General features: G+C 31.8%; 1 protein-coding gene across 1 annotated transcript in view; it reads left to right on the top strand.

The window, feature by feature from the left end:
- Nucleotides 1–21,739, top strand: part of LOC114324661 (KH domain-containing, RNA-binding, signal transduction-associated protein 2-like) — a 1,309,325-nt gene that overhangs the window by 1,281,333 nt on the left and 6,253 nt on the right. The window contains exon 9 of the mRNA XM_028272525.2: nucleotides 6,118–6,400. Within this exon, the coding sequence (XP_028128326.1) occupies nucleotides 6,118–6,400 (283 nt within the window). The remainder of the gene's footprint in view (nucleotides 1–6,117; nucleotides 6,401–21,739) is intronic.

Genomic DNA, 21,739 nt, shown 5'->3' on the forward strand with positions numbered 1-21,739 from the left:
TGATATGGGAAAAGGGAAAGACAACATAATAGCCGACACTCTAACACAGGATGGGGACACTGAAAATAAGGAAACAATTACTCTACAGGTGGGACTAATTAGAGTAATACAAGAAGAAAGGGTATAAGACGTAGATTAAAGTAAAGAAATATACAGGGAGTTGGTTTTGCCTCGAGAAAATTTATTTAAAAATGCAGATAAATTTTATCGAATACAAGGCGGGGATTTGTTATATTTCTATTTGATATGAAAATTAAAATTTGATAATTATAAACAAAATTCAATTTAATATAAAATATTTTCAATTTTCTCAACCACGGGCATATAAATTTAGAACAACCTGTATACAACAAATTGTTATATTTAATTTTAAGAAGTGATTAGAAAAAGCTTACGGAACTCGGGACAATGCGCTTAGAAAAAACAAAGTGAATGGCGCGTACCATTATCGTTGTTCGCGGAAGGTTCGATCATTAGCCTATGCTAAATAAAACTCAAGTGAAATCGATAATAGGTCATTATCGTTGTTCGCGGAAGGTTCGATCATTAGCCGATGCTAAATAAGACTTAGTGGAAATAGAGAATAGGTCATTAAATTTTGTAAATAGTAGAAAGTAATTTTAGAATGGGAATTAACTATTTTCTTTGAAATCCATTAAGCATATTTAGACAGATTAAAAATTGGTTTTGAGGAAGACTGCGAATGAGAGTTGGTGGTGGAAGGTTGATTTGTGAATCTGGAAGGGATATTTAGAAAGTAGGGGAATGAATGACAAATAGAGATCAGAATGTTTTGAGCTGTCGAGAAGTGAAGTCCAGTAGTAGACGGTAGTGTACGGAGAGTGAGAAAGCCGGTGTAGTTCCGTGAGTGTGGAGTATCTATCGTGGAACGAGAGGTAGGCCAGGTTGAGAGTAAAAGAACCTTCTTGAGCCAAGAGTGTCCCGGTAGCTGATTGCAGTTTCGAAAAAGGTAGAAACACGGCATCACGACAGAAGCAGGAACGGGAGCTATACGAGCTAGTTTTCAAAGGAGAACATTACTGGAAGCCAGGACGAGGTTTTGATCGCAGCCAAGGATAGCAGGAAACGGGTCTTGTGTGAAGACATTCTCAGTTCACCAGAAAAAGGTCAGTCTCATTTGTTTGGACATGAATGTATGGGTTTTTCGTATTAAATAGCACATTATAAATTGAATAACATAATCAATAATATCAGAAAAGCTTCATCAAACTTAAATAAAATTGTTGCTAATAAATCCTAATAGTTAAATGTTAATAAAAACTTTCAATTGGAAACCAAAAGGAAATAAGATTCCCATTTGTAAATGTTATGTTTAAGAATAATAAGATCTAGCAAATATTAAGCAGTGATTGCCATTTAAATAAAATAAACAATATTTTGATTATAATTGTAACCCATATGTGTATTATTTTACTCTTTTCTTTCCTATCCCGATTAGGAACCATTGAGAAATACTTAGAAGCCACGAGAGTAAGTAATTAATTTTATAATTCGCCCTGAGATTGAAAACATATTGATATGTGATCTGGTAAATTAATTAGATTATGATTAATGCATTGATTAAATTAAATGACATATAAGAATATTATATCATATCAATAATCAAGATCACATCAATATATATATATAGTGTATTTGATAAATAATTGATTTAAGTAGTGAACTTAATAAAAAGTTATTTATTGTGTATTATTTGTGGAAGATCCAAGCAGAGAATACATCAGGATAATATATTCTGTGATCCAAGTATTTTGTTGTTAAAGATGTTCAAAATTGTAAGCGTTTCATAGTAACAATATATTATTAAAAAATCACTTTAACACTTTTCCTCTTTTCTCGAGTATTAGTTTTTGTTGTACATATAAATTATTACAATCACTGAATACATAGTTAGTGAAAAAATTATCACATTTATCAACTGAATTCATAATTTGCAGTTATAGAAATAGCAGTTATCCAAGAACATTCAAAAGCCATCTCTTTATGTTAATGATGACATTTTCAAGTAGAATGACATTCTAGTAATGTTTACATATCCATACCAGTGTGAATTTTACTGCACATATTTGCCGTGTAAAGACAGAAAAAGTAGGGATAGCCGTAAAATATTTGCGAATTATGTAGCCATGGCCTTAAATACAAGGCATAAAAATCAATGGAGAATTGACAAATAATATTCAATATGCGGACGATAAAGTTGTACTTGCCAGTAGTATCGATGAACTTCGGCATCCTATGGACAGGGTACAAAGATCGAGTGAAGAAAGAGAACTTAACCTCAATATAAATAAAACAAAGTGGATGCTGCTCTTCAAAACTCAAAAACCTGCCACACAATTGAAAATAAAAAATCAATTAATTCAACACGTTGACTCGTCTTGGAAAAGTCGTCAACTCGAAATGGGATCAAACAACCGAAATACGATCTATAATTGAAAAGGCCAAAGCTACATTTAACAAGATGAGAAATATATTCACCCATTGCGACATATCTCTCCCACTAAAAATACGGCTGCTAAAATGCTGTGTATTTCCAGTCTTGCTGTATGGCGCAGAGGCCTGGACAATAACGGAAACGTTAATGAGGAAGTTGGAGGCATTCGAAATGTTTGTGTACCGACGTATCCTCAAAAAATCCTGGACGGTTCATACCACCAACGTAGAGGTATTGCGCCGAATAGGCAAACAAAAAAGAAATCTCTTTCACAATTAAGAAACGGAAGCTTGAATACCTTGATCATATTATGAGACATGATATACTCCAACTGATAATACAGGGTACGATAGAGAGCAAACGCGGACCCGGAAGAAGAAGACACTCATGGCTTCAACACTTACGCCAATTAGGCCAGGGTAATAAGACAAAAATATACCCTGTTCGTGACACTTCAGCAGCCAGGGTACTGAAGCGTTTTTTCGACAAGTAATACCTATAGGAACAAATTGTAACTATTCCCTGCGTAGGATCTGGCGGCCACTTTTATTTATAAACAATTAACTGTCAAAACTGGCATTTTCCCTTTTTTTTTCAAATCAACGGAAACCAGTGAAACTTATGATTTTTTTAGTACAAATATCTTTGAGATTATAGAAAAAGCTTTAAAATGACATTATATGGTTTGTTCAACAGTAAATGGTTTGAATTCAATTAGTGCGGTCGTAAATATTATTAAATTTATCTGACCTGGCCCATTGTTAAGACCCACCCGGAGCGATAAGCCACCGAAGTAGACAGAGTTGGTCTTTTGCAATTAACACTGACTAGACGGTACTCCCATAATAAAGCCTAAAATAAATTTTACCTGAAACCGGGCCTTTTATACTATTATCGGTTAATCCGGGCTGTTTATAGTGGTAACTAATTGAACTTAACCATTTACTGTTTAACATACCATATAAAGGTTGATACACTCATTTATTGTTAATATAATTGCGAAAAAAGGTCGGAATTGCAAAAAAAATTATTTTTGCAATAACTGTTGTAAAAATTAGTGTACAGGTTTGAAATTTTTGTCAATTGAGGGTTCTTTGGTGCTTAATATCTGATAAAAATTTCAAAGCGATTCATTCAATTGTTTAAATTTTATTCGAATTGTTTATCTCAGAGAGAATTTTTTTTGCAATAACATAAGTCAGAAAAAAATGACATTAGAACCATTCCACAGGTGTCAAATGGAAGAGCATGAGCTATATTTTCTACTTGGTTTAAAAAAAGCGAATAAAAAATGCATTTATTAATAATAAATAATTATGCAAAAGTATCGTAAATCTTTCCGTATAAACTTTTTGAATAACTTTTTCCAAAAAAATTAACTTTTTTACCCTGTTTTAAGTGCACAACTACCAGGTAATGTTATTTATATCATAATTGATAAAAAAATTTAATAAATATAAATAATTTCGTATATAACAAAATAAAAAGTTTATAAGGAAGGATTTACGATACTTTTGCATAATTATTTATTACTAATAAATGCATTTTTTTTTTCGCTTTTTTAAACCAAGTTGAAAATATAGTTCATGCTCTTTCATTTGACACCTGTGGAATGGTTCTAACGTCATTTTTTCTGACTTATGTTATTGCAAAAAAATGCTCTCTGGGATAAACAATTTGAATAAAATTTAAACAATTGAATGAATCGCTTTGAAATTTTTATCACATATTAAGCACCAAAGAACCCTTATATGACAAAAATTTCAAAGCTATACACTAATTTTTACAATAGATATTGCGAATTTTTTTTTCAATTCCGACCTTTTTTCGCAATTATATTAACAATAAATGAGTATCAAACTTTGTAATGTCATTTTAAAGCTTTTTCCATAATCTCAAAGATATTTGTACTAAAAAAACTGATAAAAGTTTCACTGTTTGCCATTGATTTGAAAAAAAAGGGAAAATTCCATTTTTTGACACTTAATTGTTTATAAACAAAAATGGCCGCCAGATCCTACACAGGAAATAGTTACAATTTGCTCTTATAGGTATTACCTGTCGAAAAAACGCTTCAGTACCCTGGCTGCTCAAGTGTCATGAAAAAAACCTTATTACCCTGGAATAAATGGTTTGGACTTACATCAATCGAGTTATTCAGAAACGCCGCAAACAAAATTAAAATTGCTATGATGATACCCAACGTCCGCAACAGACAAGGCACATGAAGAAGAAGAAGAAGTTAAATACAATATAGTTTTTACTTTTCATCTTTTTCGGCTCAATAATCAACCTGTTCCTTTCAACAAGATAGTAATGTTTATTACTTTATCACTTTTTGTAATTTTTTGTCTATACCTACTTTGTTATGCTATACTTTGTTATGCTAATAACCCTAGTGGTTGAAGCAAAAAAAAAAGATAGTACTCATATGTTATAAGTAGTAAAAACCGTGATATTGATGATATTTTTACAAACTTAAGTTAGATATTGTCTGTATAAAATAATATCTTTCTCAAGTTCTTTGAACCACACCCTATTACAACTCTGAGATTCAATAATTTCGCATAGGTACAGTTGAGTCCGCGAGTCTTTGCCCGTGCGTCATTAATACCTAGCGAGATAAATCACATACTTTTTATCTAGCATCATTCTCTTCCACGCATGAAACTAATGACAAACCAGCTGCCGCCTGTTATTAAGTAAAAAGACATGTTATTTTTATGAACGATCTAGACTCAGTGCATTGAAAAGAGATAGGTACAAAGAAAAACGATTGGGGATGTTTTCACATATTTTAAGTACAATTTCTGACGTTTTGGTTTGTTTACTTTTGTGGATGTCAGTTTGTTAAATTTTTTGCTGTTATTTTGTCGAATTTTTACATTTTGAAGTTTTTTATAGTATACAAACAGTTATTTTCACAACTAATTTTATATTGGAGTTAGAAATTTTATGATAAGTTTATGTTATTTTACGATAAATTTTGACAACCTACAAATAACCTCATTGTTGTTGACACAGTTAAGGAATGTTTGTGTTTAATGTTCCGCCAAAGAGAATAAAATAACAAAAAGAAAATATTTTATCGAATTTTTTTATAAATTGTTTTATTTATTTATTAATCAATGATAATAAAAGAATTTATTAAGCTACTTCAAATGTAGCTGTAATTATGCACCAAAATTTTAAAGCAAAACTTAAATTTGACATTCTATTTATTTGATAACGTCAAATTTTATACTATAACCCGTGATCGGAATAATACCCACTTTCTGTCACTTACTGTTGCGTTAGTAAATTTTCGACTTATTTTGTATGCTTTAAATGATGACGCACAGGTAAAGACTCGGGGATTCAACTGTACATACATGCCTTAATTGTACAGTAGTTGAGTAGTAAAAACACACATAAAAACAGTTACATAGTAATAAGTAAATATAGAGGTTATAAACGATATATATTTGCCTATCTGAGATAATATAACTATCTTATAAGAAATTAAATCTGATTATTAGATTTGACTTCTTACATATGAGATTTCTCATTAACATGGCTTTATGTCAATCGCGTTTTTATTTTATCAAAGTTTGTAGTACATCTAAATTGTCTGTACTTAATATTTTTTGAGAGTTGTACTAATTAAATGTTTTTCTTTTCAGGAAACACTCCACCAACAGTTCCAACTGACATCCTGGCTCCCACCAACGGCCAGTCACCTACCTCAGCTGAACCAGGAGCGGCCGCCATATGTCCAGTAGCTGCTGCGGCAGCTTTAGGCAACCGCAAGAGGCCCCTTCTGTCTGGGGGCCCGCGAACGTCCATGACGCCCACCAAGAGAACAGTAATGGGCCTGTTAGCCAGAGCACGAGCAGCTCAAGCCAAACAATTACCCGGCGTGACGGGAGCTACTGCTTTTGCAAGAGGAGTTTCTGTATTTGATGAGTAAGTTTCTTTATATCAGTTTAAGTATTTTTTAATGGCTTTGAATTGCTTCATCCATTCCTACGATAAATTAAAAGTACGCTGTACTACAAGATTACGGTATCCATACGTTGGTGATCCGCGCTCGGTGTAGCTGTTCAAATGGATACAGCATGCGCTCCCCTACATATAAACCGCAAACCGATTGAATCGAAGAGGGTGAGCGCCGAGCGGCGAGCACCAACGTATCCACTATGTGGAGCTGCTACACGGAGCGGGGTTCGCCCTTGTATGGATACGTACCTTTACATGTGTCAACATTAAATCAACCATCCAGGTTTACTCTTCATTCGGTATTCGGCCAGATTATTTGTTAGTCTGATAAGTATCCCCCTTCGACGATAATTGGCGTGCTGCGATCTCAAAAAAAACATTAGTGCTGTTTCACATGATAAGAATTTTGAACGTGTGAGGGTTTTCTCGTGCGATAGTTTTGACGCACTTGTCCTTTTCACACAATAAGAATTGAGTCGCTCTAAGATATTTTGCTGTGTTGTTTGGTATATTATTTTTATTTACACTATATTATCATATAGAAATATATAAAGATAGAAACTTGACGAGAAATGCTTGGAATGGTGTATACCGTGCACTTAACAGTGAATTTGACGAATTAGGTGATAAAGAAAAAAAACATTTGGTAAGCACAGCAAAATTAATTTACTAATAACAACAGTAATTAAAACTACTAAGTATATTATAATAAACTTTATTTTACATAGTTGCAATTAAGGTTGAGTGTAGAGGGTGTTCCATCAATATGTGTGAATATAAAAATCTATAAATCTTATCTTTTTTCGTTCATAGGATGGACCCAATGAATTCGGTTCCTCTTATTTCTCTTTCTTCGACAATAAAGTAACCACAACGCTATAATTTGATTTCGCTCCATATAATATAACTATAGCTTTTATTCTACGAAATTATATTTAGTTTTATAGGGTAAACAACTAGGTAGGGCGGCTTTCGCGTCTTGTTTGAAATTATCTAAAAAAAAACATTTAAAACGAGGGGAACAGCATTTAAAAACGAGTGGATGACGGAGGGTCTTTTAATTCTGTACATGAAAAACATAGATTTTAATGTTGTTCTGAAGCTATATCCTTGTGGAATTTTTGTAATAAACTATTCTAAATGGGAAAAAGCAACAATTTAACTAAAAAATGATTTTATTAACGTTTCGACGCCCAAATCGGATGTAGAAACGTTAATAAAATAATTTGTTTAGTTAAATTGTGGCTTATTTCCGATTTAGAATAGTTTAGCCCTATGAAAAAGCCTTATTTTATTGACGTTAAAACTGTGTATTGTTAAAAACTCTAGGACTATTTTTAAACAAGATATGCTTTTTCAAAATGTCACATACACATGCAATAAATGTTCCACTAAGCTAGAAGCATATGGAAAACTTTTTTATTATTAACTTTATGAAAAAAAGTTATTCTTTATAAAATGCTCTGCATTATAGTCTAGAACCTAAGATACAATCATCAGATATAAAATTTTGTTAATAGTGTACGAGTTTTGTTAAAAATATGAATTTCGCTCAAGAGTAAAGTAGCTTTATATTTCAAAATATCGAAAAGTGTTATTAAGAAAAGTTATTTGGAATTCAAAATTATGTTATAATATGCCATTATATTCTTATAATTGAAAAAAATGAAAAATTTTTAATTTTTTTCTCAAATTACGGATACCCTTGGATATCCTCTTGTTTAAAGTAGTCCTAGATTTTTTTACAATACACCATTTTAAAGTAAAGAAAATATGCTTTTTATTTCACAATGTATATACCTGAATGCACAAGAAAAAAATTATAATGAAAAATTCTAAAAATAATCATAAAAAATATCAAAAATCATAAAAGTATAAAATCTTGAAAAAGCATTAAAAATGCATGCTTAAAAATAGTCGTACAACCTTATACCTTATACAATAGACCATTTTAAAGGTAATTGACTTCTCTTTCTACTAAGTGACCATTGCATATACCTAGAAATGGGTAGAAAAAAGTTATAGAGGAATGTTTGCGAAATAATGGGGAAAATGGCCCAAAAATGCTGTAAGCGGCGAACTTTGAAAAATCCTATTTCGGAAACTATAAATCCTAGAGACCTCTACCAAACTTTATTTTAACGAGGAAGGATGGTAGTTATTTTTCGCTGAAGCAATGCCTATTCTATACCTATATTTCTGTGGAAAAAAGTTATGGGGCAAAAAACAAAATGTGTTTTTTCTTGTTATCCTTTCGAGTACATTTTTGTAAAAACAAATATTTTTGACTTTAAAATGTGATATTTCGATAGTAAATTTTACCTGGAACAATTTTCCTGTAGACGTGTTTGTACTAAATGTGCTTAGAACTCACCCTAATTCACTCTGTGCCTAGGGACTAATTCATCCCTTTCTCAAAAACGCACCCATTTAAATGGTAGCACTCCGCGGTTTTTTTTTTAATTTAGAGGTCCATTGACCATATGAGATAATAAAATGGGCAGATTGCAACTGCGCGCAGCGGTCAGGGTTCTCAACAGGGTGTCTAAGTTTTATTTACTTCTTATTCGTTTTGAACGGAAATTTTGCTAATTTTAAAAAATTAATTAATTAAAAAATTAAAATATTATATATATTATATATTATACAGTACAATTTTCAAAGGAGGAAGACCTAACCCTTCGGTCCAAACCTAACTTTCGGGTATTAGAGTGTAGAGTACCCCAGGAGGTATTTGACCGCTGCGCGCAATCACAATATAACGAATAAAATCCCACTAACGTTGTCGTTTCTTTTAGCTCTCTTATTTTGAACATAATCAATAGCCTAATATTAGGTATTTTGTTTTAATTTTTGGAGTTTTATTTAATTTGGAGTCTAATAATACGCTAAGAAATATGGGAACAAATTCTACTTGTCCAAATGACATGTTTATCATATGTATATTCTTGTAAAAAAAGAAATGGTTCTGAATGTGTCAAGTGGATCAGCTGCTCACCGGTCCCATATTGTAAATAAATACACGTTCAATTTCTTTCGCCCTCGAAAAAGAGGGATCCATCCCGCAAGCATTTACGTTTTATAATATTTCCATTTCCATTTTCATACATAACAAATGCAATACATGATAAATGGCGGTAAAATAAATTATTCAAAGGTACAGTTTTAAGGGGATGGATAAGTTTTTGAAATATTTATAGGTGCGAATAATACTAGAGGTGGAAAATTATGGTTTATGTCAACTGTGTTAATAACTATGATATTTCCAGTGGAATAAAGTTCGTGTGTGTTTAACAGGATCATAAATAATAAAATAGTAACTGTACAAGAAAAGTAATTATTAAATTACTTACTTTATCGTGTCCTAGTATAATATAGGCGAGCGGCACACCCCTAATTTGACGCTTAGAAATCGAAAAAGCGACCATGACAGGTGAATGGCAAATTTTGGCCATTCTTTATATTTTCGAGTTCGCTGAATCCGAATATGAAGTTTATTTTTATCTAGAATTAGTGGAACATGTTCAAAAATCAAATTTTATGCAAAAATGCGAAAAATTAATCTTGATGATTTTTTATATTTACCTCGCTGTATCTTTGGTCGCGGTAAATGTTTTCTTTAAAAAGGGGGTAAACCCTGTAATTGGCTGTATACCTTCAATATAACAACGTGGAATGAAGTAAACACTTCTGTTGTATGTAGGCATATGAATTTATTAAAAATCCTTAAAAATTTATCCACAAAGGAGTGGAAGTACAAAACATTTTCGGTCAGACTAACCATTATCAGTGTAAACGTCCAGTGTACAAGTAATTGTAACTAGCCACTTCAATAGGTATAAAAACCTCTAAAATACATTATTGTTACATTCTATATTAAAAAGTGGTCGACATTAAGTCGATGTCTTAAGATTTAAAGATCACATGTGAATGTATTTCATATCTTTAATTCTTAAGACATCGACTTAATATCGACCACTTTTTAATATAGAATGTAACAATAATGTATTTTAGAGGTTTTTATACCTATTGAAGTGGCTAGTTACAATTACTTGTACACTGGACATTTACACTGATGATGGTCAGTCTGACCGAAAACGTTTTGTACTTCCACTCCTTTGTGGATAAATTTTAAGGATTTTGAATAAATTCATATGCCTACATACAACAGAAGTGTTTACTTCATTCCACGTTGTAAATATTTTCTTTTGAAAAGTTTACTGTGTCATCTTTGAAGTATTTAGATAACAATAAGTTTTGTCCAAAAGGTTGAAACAAATTAAAACAGGAGTTGTTAATTTTTAAACATTTTATCATCAGATTTCGTTAGTTTCATGTTTACTTAAAAAAATTTGAATGACAAACTGTTTAGGTTATAATTTTATCCAACACACCAATATAACATGATTCATGAAGAAGTTTTGTGAAAAATTTCAAGTCAAAATATGAAATAGGAAAGAATTTATGTGACTTTATAGAGGAGTGGCACTCCCCCAAAAAAACACTTATTTCTCGAGATACTGACCAATGTGTGGTGAACAGCTAATTTTGCTCTTACTTTATGTTTTTGATGGTGCTGAAAACGAAAATGAGGTTTATTTTGAATTTTAACTGGGGGAACATTGTCAAAATCGCAATTTTACCTTAAAAATAAAAAAATAAATCACCTTTTTCTTAAAATTAAAAGTGTCACCTTTTTTTTCTATAAAACATTATATTATTTGTACCCTAAATTTTAAATTTTGTCACTCAACTTTTGCGATTAAACTTTGCACTTTGGAATCTGCACCTTTTATTTTAATTAATGTCATAACAATTTTTATTACAATACGACAGAAAGATTAAAACATTGTTTTCATAAAGGTAAGAGATATATACTGTAAAAATTTCAGAAAAAATATTAAAATGGAACAGAGTTGTAGCGAATTAAACGCAGAAAAATGTGATTTCTTTTTTTTTATTATTTTTATTTTTAGGGCAAAATTGCGATTTTGCCAATGTTTCCCTCATAAAGTTCAAAATAAACCTAATTTTCGTATTCAGCACCATCAAAAACATACAGTATGACCAAAATTAGCCATTTACCACACCGTGGTCATCACACCACACAGTATCTTGAGAAATAAGCATTTTTTGGGGTGTGCTGCTCGTATATAAAGTCACATAACTTTTTTTCTGTTACATATTTTGACTTAATATTTTCCAGAAAACTTCTTCATGAATTATGTTTTATTGATGTGTTAACTAAAATTATCAACTAAAACGTTTGTTACTCAACTTTTTTAAATAAACATGAAACTAACGAATTCTTACCACAAAATCTTTAAAAATTAACAACTCCTCTTTTGATTTGTTTAAACAATTTGGACAAAGATCGTTGTTATCTAAATACTTCAAATATGATACAGTAAAATATTCAAAAGGAAATATTTACAGTGACCAAAGATACAGCGAGGTAAAGTTGGAAAATCATCAAAATTGATTTTTCGCATTTTTACATAAAATTTGATTTTGAACATGTTCCACCAACTCTAGATAAAAATAAACTTCATATTCAAGTTCAGCGACCTCGAAAACATAAATATTCACGATGCATAAGGATGCTGAAATAGTTACTATATGGAGATGGTAGTCCAACTCTGAATCGAATATAAACAAAACCTGCCTGAACCCTTTTTTATAAATATTCACCAAAATTAGTCATTCACCTTAAAGTTGACGAAATGTTAAAAACGAAAATGGAGAACTGATGATAAACTTCTGCACAAATAACGAACTTAGAATAAACAACACATTTTTTGACCACAAAGATCAACACAAATATACATTCAATAACACCCGTGGACAAAGATCTATGATAGATTATGTTGTAACCAACAGAGATATACATCCATCAAAATGATCGACGTAAGATGCCTCAACTCAGCAGATGTAGGTAGCGACCATAGCCTAGTATTATGTAAAATAGGAATCATTATGAAATATTTCACACCTAAGAGGGCAGCACCAACACAAACAAAAATCAAAGTCGAAGGACTACATACGGAATCCACGGAATACTTAGACAGGAAAAGAATATCAGAGAAGATTGCTGAGAATGGAATATTAGAAAACGATAACATCGATGAAAGCTGGCAAAAACTCAAAGATAACATAATCGACGCTGCAACAGAATCACTTGGAGAGAGAAAAGTATCGAATACTCACATATTAAAGAAGAAAACCCCGTGGTTTAGAGAGGAAGTTAAGATAAAATGGGAAGAAAAGAAGAAAGCCTTTTTACAATACAGAACAAAACAAACACCACAGGCATAAAACCACTACAAACGAATCAGAAACGAAACGAATACTTTAGTGAGGCAAATAAAAAGGGAGCACTGGCAGAGTTTCTCAAAACAGATGGAACACGACTTTTACGGAACACAAAAAGAAGTATGGAGAATGATCAGAGGGCAAAGAAAGAAGATGAACGAATTAATAAAAGCGAAACACATTCAGAAGGAGACATGGGCAGACTACTTCCGATCTCTATTTGCTAAAGGCGACGATAATGAACCACCAACACCTGAAGTTACGACAAACGAAGAAATAAACATCGAGGAGGGAGAGGTAAAGGAAGCATTAAGAAAATTAAAAAATAGAAAATCTCCAGGAGAGGACAGAATATCGAACGAACTCCTAAAGTACGGAGGACAAGATCTAACTAAACAACTATTAAAACTAATACAAAAAATAATAGAACAAAACAGAATACTACAAGAATGGAGATCAAGCATCCTAATACCTCTCTTCAAAAAAGGAGACAAATCAGACCCGGAGATTTACAGAGGGATTAACTTATTAAACACAACATTAAAATTAACAACAAAAGTGATAACAAACAAATTGAATGAAATTATAACATTAGCAGAAGAACAACAAGGTTTTAGGTCGGGAAGGTCATGAACTGACGCTATATTTATAATGAGGCAAGTTCAAGAGAAATCGTTGGAATACAACAAACCGACATATTTATGTTTCGTGGACCTTAAGAAAGCATTTGACAGGGTCACATTAAAGGACGTTACCCACTTGTTATACTCGAGAGAGGTACCTCTGGGAATAATTAAAACGATAGAAAACATCTACCAGAACAACACAATAAAAGTAAAAGTGGAAGATGAACTAACTGACCCAATTGTAGCCGGCAATGGGATAAGACAGGGGGATTCCTTGAGTCCTTTATTGTTCAACCTAATCATGGACGAAATAATAAAAAAAGTAAGAACTAAAGAAGGATACCAAATGGGAGAAAAACAACTTAAAATAATCTGCTATGCGGACGATGCAATACTAATCTCTCAAAGTGAAGATGATTTACAACGTATGCTGCACCAATTCAACATAATCTCCAGAAAATTTAACATGTTAATTTCCTCATAAAAGACAAAATGAGTTTAAATACCTAGGCATCACACTATCTAGCTACGGAAGGCTCGAAAGAGAAGTGGAAGATCAAGTGAATAGAGCAAACAGAGCCGCAAGTTGCCTGAATTACACAATATGGAGAAATAAAAATATCGGAAAAGAAATGAAAGGCAGAATTTACAAAACAGTCATCAGACCAATAATGACATACGCGGCAGAAACACCACCCGACACAGAGAGGACAAAAAGATTGCTCGAAATAGCGGAGATGAAAACTCTTCGAAAAATCGATGGTAAGACTCTATGGGGCAGAGCTAGAAGTACAGATATACGACGGAGATGCAAGGTGGATAACATTAATAACTTAGTAAGAGACAGAAGAATAGAATGGAATGACCACATAAGCCGAATGACAACAAATAGGGTAGTCAGGACAGCGAGAGACGGTTCCCCAATGGGAAGACGATCAGTGGGAAGACCACGAAAACGATGGAACGACAACTTACTAGAGGCACATTGAAAAAACAGACAGAGTCATGTCTATACAAAAAGAAGAAGAAGAAGAAGAAGAAGAAGACCTTAAAGTTGATTTTCGTGGTCGGTATAACGTAATTTTATTGGTTGCTGCCGCTCGCCTATAAATCATTCATATAGTTTCGGCCCACGTTGGAGCGGACTACGTTGGTACCATCTTTGCTGGAGAGCCATAAATCTTCAAAGGTACACCGATGAGGACAGTTTCTCCATGTAAGAAGATGTTCCATATTTTATATTATTTCTCAACAGTCAAAGTACATCATCTTGGTGTCTTTTTCCCCATTTTGTCCTGTTACATTTTACTGGAGCGACCCCCATTCTTATTCTTATTCTCATTTCCACGTTTTAAAGTCTAAAGATTGAACGGTCCTTAAGAATTAAGAACTCCTTAGTTATTTGGACTGGCTGGACATCCCGGTTACATATTTTTGTCTACATCCCCTAAGTTTCTAGGCACGTTTTTTAAAGATTTTACAAATTCTGCGTAGTTTTCTAATTTTGGTTAAAGACGTAGCAGCTCAAAATCTAGTTGGTCCATATACTCTTCCCAGTTTGTATTTTTGCTGTAATAATTTAATGCCAGCATTTTTTACTTACACAATCATCATCGTCAACAACTATTTGATACGTCGGTTGGATGTAGGCTCCCTCAGGTTTGTCGATTCATTTCTACTGGTTCTCTATCGCAGGGGTCACCAAATATATTTCCTGAGGGTCCGTTTCGACACTTCCGGGGTCCGGAGTTAACACTACCTGTCTGGTTGTTCCAATTCGGTAAACAAATCAGAAGGTTGCAGTGCGAAATTTTTAGGCAGAAATTGTTTTTAACAGTTTTTTAATAAATCCAAAACATCACCTTTTTTGCTCCCGAAAATATGTTTTTAGCATTTTTGGGTCATCTTAAACCAAAAAAGATTTTCTGTCATTTTTCTCAAAACTTGATAGATTTTAAGTTTTAAGCGATTTATTAACTGAAAAATGCGAAAATAAGCATTTTCGAAGCTTGAAAATTCATGTGTACGTTATTATTTTTGCGGTTAAGTGCCTAAATTGAAGTTTAAACATTCAATTTCAAGATTCTGATGAGTTATCGGGGTTTATTTCAATTTCGACCATTTGTTTTTATTGGCGTAATTAATTAGCTCATTGGCAATAATTAATTGAATAAATAAATAAATAATTAAGAAAAAAATATGTTAATAATAAATTATAAAATTTTAATAAATGTGGAGTATTTGTTGGGCATTTTTTGCATAAGTACCTACTTATAATATGTATAATAAGTGCGACAGAGACGCACCATAAATTGCGATGTGCGACTTAAAAAGTCGAGTGGACTCGCATAATTAACAATTAAAAAACAACGGTCTATATTGAAGTAAGTCCCGATTACTCGTTAGAATCTTGAAATTGAATTTATAAACTTCAATTTAGGCACTTGGCAACTTGAAAACTAATAATTTCAAACCTCAAAAATGCGTAGGTATTTTCACATTTTTCAGATTTTAAATCGCTTATAACTCGAAAACCATCAACTTTTGAAATAAAAAAGAATGTGTGTGTACTTTGTACACACGTAAGAAGTTATACTTCTACTACATATTATGTGATTTTTAAAACAATACCAAAAATTTAAAAAAATAAAAGAGTAAAATGCACACAAACACATTGAAAAATGCCACAAAGAAAAAATGATTTCTGAACGATAATAATTGTTGGCAAAAATTTTAAATACGCATTTTCTGAAAAAAAAAATTATATAACAAATATACTTACAATCATAACATGCATAAAAAAGTAAAACTTGCATCGGGAATTGAACCCTTGAATTTCGTGCCGCTTTGACTCGTAATCGAAGCGTAGACTCACTCGTCCAATCCCACATTATTTATCATGTGGTAACTGAACGTTTTACTGTTTGACAGTTGTTTTGAAAATTAAATTATGTAGTTTAAATTTTGTAGAAGAAAATATTAAAATATAACAAAACAGTAAGAAAACAATATATTAGATGAAGATTGGTAGAACTTTTGTTGGTAATCAAATTAAGTATGTAAATCAAAGCATTACATACCTACTAGATAAATAAATCTACGCCAAAAAATCATAATTTAAAAATAAAAATCGAACCTAATTTGGGATTTCTCTCTAAAATCCGCATTCTTGAGAAAATAAATGTATGTATTTCAACCTAATCCAAATGTATAATTACAATATGATTATAATAAAAACTAGGTACTTACCAAATTAGAATGAGTTTTCCTTGTCCAAAATAGTCCAAAAGTCCAAAAATATAGGTATATGAAAACTATTTAAAAAGGCAGTATAACTATTAACTAACTTTTGTTTGTTGTTTCTTTTCACACAAATTTTAAAACGCAACAACCATAAATAATCTAACTACAGCTGTGCCACAGCCGCCATATTGAATAATTTTTGACATGTCATTTGAACATCCAATCAGAACAAAGTTATAATGCGCATGCGCCCGGTCGCTAGGTTTTCCCATATAAAAATTTACCCTCTATCGCCGGTAAAGAAGTATAACTTCAAAAAAACCTTTTTTTAAATACAATTTTCGGGGCTAAAATGTAATTTTGAATTTGCATAAAAAGATTGTTTTGCCCGGCATCCCGGGCCCCTTTTGATTTGTTTAAAGGGACATTTTTGAACAGGAATCCACAAAAAAAACGAATCAGAAAATTTGTCATTCTTTACAAAATTTAATTATCAGTGAGAAAAATGACATTTTTTTATTATGTACAACCTGTCTGAAGTTTGGAGTGAATTTGGTGCAACTGATTCTCATTGGGGAGTTGAGATATTCATCTGTTAGCTGAGAGCTGTACCGATTTTTAATAAAGTTCATTCTTGATAAAGCGGCTTCGCACACATAAATTGAGTCAATCATAATATACAATTTCATGGCTAAACATTTTCAAAATTGCTAAGGCTATATTCTGAACTTAATGAAGGTCCGCACAAAAGTAGCTCACGGTCCGGATACGGACCGCGGTCCGCTAATTGGTGACCCCTGCTCTATCGTATACTGTACAATTTGTTGATGATAATATTGGAACGTGACTCTACACGTTAAAGAATAGTATACCCATCTCTACTAGAACAAACTTATTTTAAACGTAAATAAAAAGAGAATCTTATTAGTGAAGCTGTAAGATCACTTTTGTGTGAAAAACTCATCGATAAACCGTCCTGCAACTGCCAATTTCCGGCTTAAAAAAGGCCATCAAAAATGTATAAGCGGCTGAAGAATAACTTTGCTATGTTTTGCTCCATTTATTATTTAAAAGCATGAGAACGACTCTTTTTTGTAGAGGTTTATCTGCTGTGTAATTTCCGAATGTTTTCTATTAAAGTTTAAAACTCTCCTTTATGGTAGCCCAAAGGGCTCGATGGTCGGGATAATAACTCCCAAAGTGTGTTTTTATATTTGGACAATAAAAGCCGAAAACCGCACAGAAGCATATAATTATAATTTTAATAAAGGTGTTAAAAACGGAGGAAATAAAAATATTATATTATAACTTTTTCTTTGAAACTCCTCATAAAAAACTCGTGACTGGCAATTAAAGTCGTAATTAACACAAATAAACATTTCATTTTGTTAACTTTTTCGTTCGTTGTTAATTTCATCTGGCTGCGAAGTTTTGTTTAGTTTAAGTTGCTATATGACATCTATGAATTGTGTATAGGTATTGTATAGACCGGTACATTTAGCACAAAATGTCCTTTTCTCTTTTTGTCTTTGTCTTTATCTGTTTCTTTTATGATTATTGATGCCTCTTTCCATTGTGCTCGGTGCTAGTTGTTCCAGGCATTTTTGCCTATCTGGGATTTCTCAAAGGTCTGTTCTTGACGTATGTTTCAAGCTCGTTTACGCTAACACTTAGACCTCTTTCAGTTTCTCCCACTGAGTAGAAATTGTTGTATTCACAGGATATTTTGTAGATGAAGATTTTTTTGCACAATAAAATTGAAAACAACCAACACCCTGAGAGGCCCAAAAACTGGAGATTTCCTGAGTAGAAATCGAGACGTCAAATATTAGTTAATTATAAATTTAATTTTCTTTACACCAATAATTGTGGTTCAATCTCATAAAACCATAGACCTGTCACAAAAAATCAGTTTTAAAATATTGTCAAATAATAGTTATTTATGTATTAAAAGCGAAAAGTAATACATTATTGCCTGAGAGTAACAGTACGAGTTACCGCTCGACGCGCAGCGGAGAGCGGTAATTACTCCAAAGGAATAATGTCATTTGCGCTTGTAATACATACAACATTTTTTCTACAATCACTTAATAAAATGAAACTATTTTTAAATCATTAAATTTATTTTAACAACTATTTTATATCTGTCATTATAATGTCATAACATTAACTTTTATATCTTTCAGTTTGAATGTTCAATGTGTTTGTATTGTATTGTTGTACGGTTGCTACGGACGACGAGCGTAAAATCAAACTACGCGCTAGAGCGATAAAGTGACAGTACTTAGTAAATGTCAACTTTTCGTTGCCATTGACAAACGAAAAAGTCTTCTTTATCAAGTGATTGTAGAAAAAGGATTATATTACATACAGTTGTTCCAACAGATATTTGCACGTGCGTGAAATTATTCACGAATTAATTTTTATACTAGATCTCTTTTTTACTCACAGAAACAAGAAGTTAAACAAGGATGAGTGACACGGCATGTCTTTGATACACTATTTACATACTAAGAATTTTGACTTCATCATTTTCAGTGACATTAGCGAATTTGTTGTATAGGGCTTTTCATCGATTGTCATTTGTTTCGAGCTTCTGTCATGTGTCACATAATATTAATATATCTACGTCATACGTCTTTGGTTTGTATCATTGGTATATACCAATAACGTATGACGTAGATATATTAATATTATGTGACACATGACAGAAGCTCGAAACAAATGACTGTGAATGAAAAGCCCTATTGAAAATTAGTTTTTCATAGTATTTAAATTTTTAGTTTCTGTTTCTACGTTTCATTGTAATTCTTATTTTCAAACATAATTGTTACAACAACTAACTGTTGCTTTTTTATTTGGTTACTTCTGATAATTACTTATTTTTGAGCTAATGAGACAAGTAATATTTTTTTTCTACAACCGTGTTAAAAATGCAATTCTTAGCACTCCATACGAGCGTTAAAGATACTACTTTAAGGCACTAGTGCTTTAAAATATTTTTAAGGCACTGCAGTTTGTATTGACCGTATAGTCAATTTTGATGTAATGTCAAAAAAATATAAAAATGGAATGTCAGTCAAGTTCAAGTAAAAGTTTTTGTAGATATTGTCCTGTAATTACGTTTGTAGAAAAAATATTGTATGATATGCGTGTTAAAAAGTACATTTTTAAGGCACTCATGTGAATTGCAGAACTCGCTATCGCTCATTCTGCAAACTTTCACATGCGTGCCTTAAGAGGAAACAGTAGCGATCAACAGGTAGCGAAAACGCGTTCCAAGATTGCGGCTGTAATTTTGAATATTTTTTCGAGATATTTGGCACTCGTATTCGTAATATAATAAAGAATGGCGGTACAGAGGCCAATTTGAAAAATATATTAATATGTGGAAATTGCTCTGTAATTAAATACATTATTAAAAAACGAGCCTGTACCGCCATTAAGAAGAACAAAAAAATACACTTTCTTCAAATAAACTTTTTATCCGATGCCTAGATTTTGTATCACTTTGGAACTACTAATTTTTCATTTCATTAGTAGTTCCAAAATGACACAAAATCTAGGCATCGGATAAAAAAGTTTATTTGAAGAAAGTGTATTTTTTGTTCTTCTTAATGGCGGTACAGGCTCATTTTTTAAATATTGTATTTAATTACAGAGTAATTTCCACATATTAATATATTTTTCAAATTGGGCTCTGTACCGCCATTCTTTAATATATTATAAATATGTGTGCCAAATATCTCGAAAAAATATTCAAAACTACAGCCGCAATCTTGGAACGCGTTTTGGCTACCTGTTGATCGCTACTGTATCACCTTAAACATGTACTTTTAACACTTATATCATAAATAACTATTAACCTACAAATTGTTATTATGCTACATAAGTCTGGCTATAGTTCTATCAAACGGAAACTTATTCGTTTATTCTCGAGATTACTGTTTAGCTTTTTGTTTTTCTTTTTAATTTATTTATTACCTTTCTATATTATCTTTATGTTCCTAATAAACGGTATGATGTCCAAGCTATTTATTGCTGAGTTCATCAATCTTCTCAGTAGTGAAAAAAGGTCAAACGCTTCACTAAAATATCTTTATAAAATACGTCCACCGGGATAATAGCCATTTCCTAATATGTAATTACATTGGCAGTACATGCTGATTTTCACTTAAGAGGCTACAGTAGCGATCAACAGGTAGCAACAAACGCGTTCCAAGATTGCGGCTCTAATTTTGAATATTTTGTCGAGATATTTGGCACACATATTCGTAATATAATAGAGAATGGCGGTACAGAGCCCAATTTTAGAAATATGTTAGTACGTGGAAATTACTCTATAACTAAATAAAATATTGAAAAAAGGAGCATGTACCGCTATTAAGAAGAAAAAAAGATAAACTTTCTTCAAATAAACTTTTTTATCCCATGCCTAAATTTTGTGTAATCTTGGAACTACTAAAATTTTTTATTTCTAACAAGAAATCGAACATATTATAACTAAATAACTAATTAGTCAACATAGAGAAATTATCACTGTCATTTTGACAAACCTGCGTCAGATTTTCTCCAATCTGTTCTGTCATCTTTATCTATATCTGTTCAGTGCAGTAGTGTGTTAATTTAAGAATTCGTTTTTGTTGTTTCATAGGAAAGTAGTGTTTATTGATAGTTAATTTATTACATATTTTTGTTGTTGTTGTATCAGTTTTGGCCTCTTTGAAAGAATAGATTGTTGTTAATTGTGAGTTTTAGTTATATGTAGGTAGGTAAGTATATTTTTCGTAAAAATATTTCGAATTCTAATGCGAGTATATAAAGTTTTAGGAGGATTTCTTATTCTAAAAATATTATCAATATTTTAACAAAATGGAAAAATTAAATCAAAAGAAAAATAAAGTGAAACCTTCCAAGAAAAAGTCCATTAAAACCGTGCCAAAATTATGCGAAAATCGAAATTTGTTTCGCTTCACAACAAAAAATTATTATTTATTATTGTTTTATTATTAGATATTTCATGCAAATACCTTTCTGAATACCTATATTAACATAAAATTTTCACCCATTTTGGTTTATTTTTATAAATATCTATTTATTAATAATAAAATCGTTTTTTACTACT

This window comes from Diabrotica virgifera, chromosome 2, assembly GCF_917563875.1.
Source record: "Diabrotica virgifera virgifera chromosome 2, PGI_DIABVI_V3a".
Taxonomy (NCBI): Eukaryota; Metazoa; Arthropoda; class Insecta; order Coleoptera; family Chrysomelidae; genus Diabrotica; species Diabrotica virgifera.